This window comes from Acipenser ruthenus, chromosome 28, assembly GCF_902713425.1.
Source record: "Acipenser ruthenus chromosome 28, fAciRut3.2 maternal haplotype, whole genome shotgun sequence".
NCBI lineage: Eukaryota > Metazoa > Chordata > Actinopteri > Acipenseriformes > Acipenseridae > Acipenser > Acipenser ruthenus.
Window position 1 is genome coordinate 2,622,686 of NC_081216.1, and position 6,784 is coordinate 2,629,469.

General features: G+C 36.0%; 1 protein-coding gene across 1 annotated transcript; it reads right to left on the reverse strand.

Moving 5' to 3' along the window:
- Positions 1-381: 381 nt before the first annotated feature.
- LOC117434444 (homeobox protein Hox-B13a) lies at positions 382-2,334 on the reverse strand. Its single transcript, XM_034056990.3, has 2 exons — positions 1,661-2,334; positions 382-974 (listed from the first exon to the last, which is right to left on the reverse strand). Exons 1-2 carry the CDS (start codon positions 2,331-2,333, stop codon positions 727-729), a joined length of 921 nt encoding a protein of 306 aa, XP_033912881.3. The 5' UTR covers position 2,334; the 3' UTR covers positions 382-726.
- Between the last annotated feature and the right edge of the window lie 4,450 nt (positions 2,335-6,784).

Consider the following 6,784-nt stretch of genomic DNA (forward strand, 5'->3'; position numbering starts at 1 on the left):
AATTTTGTGAAACTGATTACTTGATTTTTTCTGGTCGAAAAGATAACTGGGCATTTAAATTGCAAGACAATTTTATGTACTGATGCGATATGTTAATTATGTGAATTAAATATAGAAATGTCATGGCAGAATGGTTCGAATGATATGTGTTAATGTTTCAAACGAAAGTTTACTTAAAGAAATGCTTTAAATTTAATGTGACCAGTTTTATTTGTCATCAATTGTATTTTTCCATATTTGTTTGAATTAAACGTACATTAAACCCTTTTGACATTTGAAGTTACAAAACCAAATGAGACGTATGCAGATTTTTTTTATTAACATTTAACAGATATATTGTCATACTCTTTTACAATATTTAAGCAGTATGTATAGCTTAATTTCATCATATGTTATAGTCTAACAACACTACACCATTAATAACATTGGTTTATCTAAAGACACTACACAGATATACTAGGTTGTGCATAACAAGTTAACGCAGGTATAGTTACAGCTGTAATATATTTACATTCATTTTTAAGTCTAGTTTAGTCCATTGGAAGGAATCGTTTTTATATAATTCCTCTATGGTAGTGTTTAAGAGAGGTGTCGCTTTTAAGCGATTCAACAATGGAGGGGGGTGGACACAAACACTCATTGCAGTTGGACCTTTTTTTTTACTAGTATCCAGTACCCTTTATTCCAAAGTGTCAAACATTCAGAATTTTTATTTTATTTTTAAGATTAAGGAGTGTTGGTTTTGACTTTTGCCACGAATTTCTTTTCTTTAACTCTTCTGTTTTGAAACCAGATGGTTATTTGTCTTTCGGACAGGTTGGTGGCTGCTGAAATCTTTCGCCTCTTGTCTTTAGTGATGAATTTGTTGGCGGCATATTCTTTTTCCAGTTCCTTGAGCTGGACTTTAGTGTAAGGAATCCTCTTCTTCCGGCCGCGGCGAAACGAGCTCCCGTCCTGTTGATGAGCGACGGCGTCTGGGAATGAAATAAGAACGTAACTACTCGTGACTTTTTGGTTTGTTTACTTCAGAGAAAAGTCAATGTACATACAGAACAGTTCAATTGAATGCACCTTTAATATGTGTCCTTAGCTGAGCAAAACAACATTAGGCTTCCAAGACCCACAAGAATATAGCCTACATCAAGAATATACCTGAACTTGTTGCATAAAAGCTTATAGGATTATTATAGAGCATATTTTATAGACAGGCGTGTTTTCTTGACTTTAATTCGGTTTGATGCTGCACACACTCACATACACATAGCTATATAGTATATGCTGAAACTATATTAATATCTATACATGTGTGCTGAAAAGGTATTTTACTAACGCTATGCTACACTATTTAGTTTTTTCTAAAAATCAGTGAAGTGAGGTAATGGGGCATATGCGCCATATTCTAAAGAAGGACAACCATTAACATGGCATACACTCATTTAACCATATACATAGGAACGTTGTATCAAAAAAGAAAGCCTAAAGATAATTTTACATTTGAAAATGATATACATAAATAGATCCTGACGGGACTTGCTAATAAGGCATCACTCAAAATATTAATAATACATGTATCAAAAGGAAACAATATAACATTTAGAAAATAACAACATTTTAATGTCTTAAGACTGCATTCTCTAAGTTGTTTTTTTTTTTTTTTTACCTGCTAGTGCAGATTTCCAGATGTGGCCAGTCTGCCCCTGATCCTTTGAGCAGTACATCTGACCGTTCCATCCATTCGTCAGTGCCCATGGTTGATAGCTGTCCATTGGCAGCAGAGTTTCGTGCCTCGGCTCCCCTGCACCACTGATAGTCTGCACTACAGAAACATCTAGATAACTCGCCATAGGTTGATAGGGACTGGGATAGCCATGATAAAAGGCAAATTCCTTGGCCCTACTCGGGTACTCTTCAGACGGAACTGGGGTGTCCATATACTTTTCTGAAGAATAGCTAGACAAAGCAGTGGGTTGGGTGCAAGACTTAAGAGACCCTCTCCCCATTCGGCAGGAATAATAACCACCGCCGAAATATCCATAAGGTAGAGGGGCCGTGGAGGAACCTTGTGGAACTGCCGAGCAAGGGGCGCATTGTTTGCCGACATCCCCTGATCCCGATCCGGACACATCTACTGTGGGATAGCCTGAGCCGTGCACCAGCGAGGAAGGGTGGCCTCCCAAGGCAGAATGGGCCATTAGATTCCTGCATTGGTTGGCTGAGAAGTTTCCTGCACCCACCAGTCCTTCCATGCTCTTGTTTATCTCATCCAAGTTGTTTTCGTATACAAACATGACAGTGTCCACCCAGCGAGGATTAAGGACCAGGGCAGTGGTCATATCACGCTTACCATTCGGGCTAAGAAGTCTGTTTTAAAAGGCAGGGGTCCACAATAAGATACGGATTTTCATCCAGTTAGCTGCATTGACGCATGGGGCTCAGTGAAGTACTAAACAGTTTTATTGGCTGGGGAAAGGACACGTGATATGCAAAACTGAAGCTAGCCCCTGTCGTATAGAAATAGCAGAAAATGAAATTTTATTGCTCTGGAGAAACTGCATGAGGCTTATATAAAAATAATTGTATGCATTTGAATTTTTTTTTAATGTGAAACCGAACTGCTCGCAATTTGCATATAATCAGAAACTCATGTGTGCATGAACTTCGAAAAAAAAAAAACTTTTTTTAAAACTTGCAGAATTACCATTATACAACCAACGCATAGGCGTTTAAATGATCTAAACATTTGCGATAGTAAAGGATGAAACGTTTAGTACGTAAACACTGTATTTTAATTGCAACTTTGTAGAAAGCAAAGCGTTTGAATCACCTGGAACATACACTGCAATGCAAGTCCACATCGTACAGATAGCACAGGAATCAGTCTCACTCACTAAACATCTGCTTGTGATATAAACCTTTTTTTTTTTTTTTACTTTTTGGAACTTAACCTTGCCAACTTCAATCATTTTTCAGCATGATGTAATTTTATTTCTTTATTTTCCAAAAAAAAGAACTTTAAAAGCTAAAGAAAAAAAGAGAATATATGTTATCGTACTATAATAGTTGATGACACATAATACAATAGTGTGGAACACCTATACGCACAACATGTCTCAAATGAGTGGAAATAGGCCAGCAAAGAAGTAAATCAGGATTACAAGGTGGGGGGGATTGTACTTTGTAAAGAATACAAAGACTATTTTGTTTGGTTGATTCGCGGACATCAAATACCCGAAACTCTAACGATTTGCAGGAGTTATTAGTAGTAGTAGTAGTAGTAGTAGTAGCAGCAGCAGTAGTAGTAGTAGTAGTAGTAGTAGTAGTAGTAGTAGTAGTAGTAGTAGTAGTAGTAGTGTTTTTTAATAAAAATTAAAAACACTAAACCAAAATGTTTTTAACTAAAAAGGTGCACTACTACTTTAGAAAGTTGAATTTATAAAAAGAATTCCAAAATAAAAAGTTTAAATAACTGTTTTTAAAGGTTTTTTAAACACTGCTGCAGGAGCTCTGAAATCTGCGACCTGTCAGTAGTAGTAGTAGTAGTAGTATACTTTGAATGTATGTATGTATTAGACTATCAAAATAGACGTGGCGTGGATTTCTAGTGACAATGTAGGGAAAAATAAATCTTTCACTAACAAACACACAAACAAAGTTAATGCTTTTATCATAGAACATATTAAATGTGCGGATGCCTGGCGTGTAAATGTTTTATCAGGCGTGTAAATGTGTTGGATTGCTTTATTATTCATGATTATTGAAATGTATCTCTCCAAGGACACAATGTTACCGAGATTCTTAACTACAAAAAATATATATTCTTGTAGTTAAAGGACAGGGGCTTTGAAAACGTGTCTGTTTCTACACTGGGATACACCAATGAAAAGGCAATTATGCCTTCTAGCAGCCCGAGCTAGTGTTGTTATATAATGAGAGAAGTCACACATATGTACGATTAAACAGATAAGTGTACAGTATTAGTACTCAGTCCTTACTGCGCCTTACATACAATGCAGCGTTTGGACTTGAAAAAGCTGGTTTAATTAACTGAACTGCACATTGTGATTACAAATCGTACATTACATTAATATTTAATATTTATTTGCTACATTTTTACGCATACACAATGTCAATGTTTTTGTGAGGAATGTTCTGTTTTCTCAGTCAAGGATAACCCGTGTAATTAGCAAAGTTTATTTGCTATGTGCTCCAATAATTCACAAAGCAGTTCACTTAATTTGTGTTTAGCGTTTGGCATTATTCTTTCTGCAGTTAGATACATTGAGGTTTACCAACGTGTAAAATGTAAAGATTACCTCGACGTGCTATATATATATATATTTATAATATATATATATATATATATTATAAATGTATGTAAGTTTTAAAATGCGATAATAATGTATGCATTACTATTTCTATAAATATACACGCAGAAAGACCATCAGTAAAATGAAGTCAAATTATTTAGCATGCATAAAATGAGGGTTGTTTTTATTCGAATTCATGTGCATGAAATGAATACAAGAATATATATTGAGATTATGAAATAGACCATCTTTCACAGTACTCGGTATTTAATGCCAGATACGTAACCAAATATACAAAATAATACAATTCAATTGAACCTTACATATAAACAACAGAATATATATTTTAAATACAGCATGAACCAGATTCAGGTGTATTCTCTAAAAACTTATCTTTAGCGACTGATTAAAATGACATTGTCTATACACATATATGTATCAAAGACAGCCGCTAAAATGACCATTGATCTAAATGCACCATTATTATTTATTAACTACAGCCACGCCGAATGTGTGTTTTACAATGTGCGTTATATTCTATTCATTAGGCTACACGTAAACTGCAAAACACGTAGCCCCAATCCATTATATATTACTGATGGGATATAACTGTAAATAGCAGCAATACATAACAGAAGGAATAAATACCGCGGTGAAAACTCATTTACATTTACTTCATAAATGCATACATTTCTCTGCGTCGCACTCCTTGCCAGATAGATATATAGTCCTCGGCGCATTGTCTAAGGTAGCCTAAGATAGCAACTCAATGAAGCTTAACATTGTTCTAAAGTATTTTCCTTTTTCATATGAATTCTTTAACCGTGCTCTTTCTTGTATTTGAGACATGTGGTGGAAGCCTGTGCGTTCTCTTCACGTCTGGTTGCAGGGATCTGCATTAACGCGAGTATGTCATCACTCTCGTTTCTTTACTGGGGATAATATCTGCCGTCTAAGTAGAGTAAAACGCTTTACTGAAGTGAAATGTCTGACGATAGCCAAGCGCCTCCACCCTGAGCGTTTACTGTGCATTTGCTTACTATGGTATGTCTGTTTGTGGGTCTGTGGCTGAGACACAGCACCGCCCCTACCCCCCGCCAGCGAGCTTCTTTACATACGGGTCAGACATGGGCTTCAAGGTCAAGGCCAAGTTGAAAGTTAAGTCTAGCCGCCATGAGAGGTGCCATTCAAGAGATCACGATAGACCAAACCCGCCCTAAACAAACCCAGTCGTGTTCATCGCTCCACTGCATCCCTTCCCTCGGCAAGCCAAGAACTCGTGACACCAACCTTTCCTAATGCCAGGGTCTCACAGTATTACACTGAGATTTAATATAAATGTATTCATTATCCTAAGAAATGACTGGTTTCTTTCAAAATATTTCAATCTGCTCTGGCAATTAAAATTGATTAAATGTGCCCAACATATATGATTTTTACGCCAGGGTACATATTTCAAAATAAACATATTCGGCTGTTAGTTAAATATGAATATGTCGGTTTTTTCAGGTTTAATTCCTTAATTTCCCTAAATTACGCACAACTTTGCAATCTTATAATAAATATGTGGTATGCTATACCCTGATTTTGTTCAATGTCAGACCATTCAAAGGTTTGGTTAACAATTAACCTAGCTTACATGAAAGGCGTGGGATGAAGAAAGAAAGAAAGAAAGAAAGAAAGAAAGAAAGAAAGAAAGAAAGAAAGAAAGAAAGAAAGAAAAGAAAGAATTGCTCAACCGGATTCCCGATACTATTAATTGAATAAAAAAAAACTTCAGTTGTTTTACAATATCATTTATATATGCTTATTGGATATATTGTATGTTATTGTAATGAGCCTGCGTATATATCTTTTTGCCTCCAGCATTTTTGTGCCTGATTCTGAATAGTACAGAAGTGGAACGCGATGCTGGATAATTGCACTCCTACATCGCTGCTAAGAGCCAGTACTGTACCAAGGAAATGCCTTAATATTCTTATTGTCAAACTTCCTGCCCCCTTGTTGCTTTGTGCAATGACTTCACCAAACAAAGAGCTTGGTGTATTACACAACTGCGTGTCACTGTACGAAAAAGAAACACAGTCCACAAATGTGCCAATATTTACTGATGCTTTTGCTTGCCAAGAATAAGACCGAGGTAAGTTTCTTTCTTATGCTTATATGTTAAACGAATACTGGTATAGGCAAGCTAGTCGGTGAATGTAAATCTGCACCCACTTTTAAAAAAGAAAGCATAAGTTAAGTTGCCGTGTACTGCCATATTTACGATCATGTTTTTGAGATCGAAAAGATTTTGTATAATGTATTAGGGCATTGATTTTATTGAAGCGTTCTGCTTGTGTTGTTGCTCATTTGTTTTCAGCTGTTCCACGTGGAATGATTTATGTTGCATTATGCAGAAGAAGAAAAAACCTTATGGCATTTTCCTGTAATGAAATACAAATGTAACATTATCACATCTATTACTTGGCAAT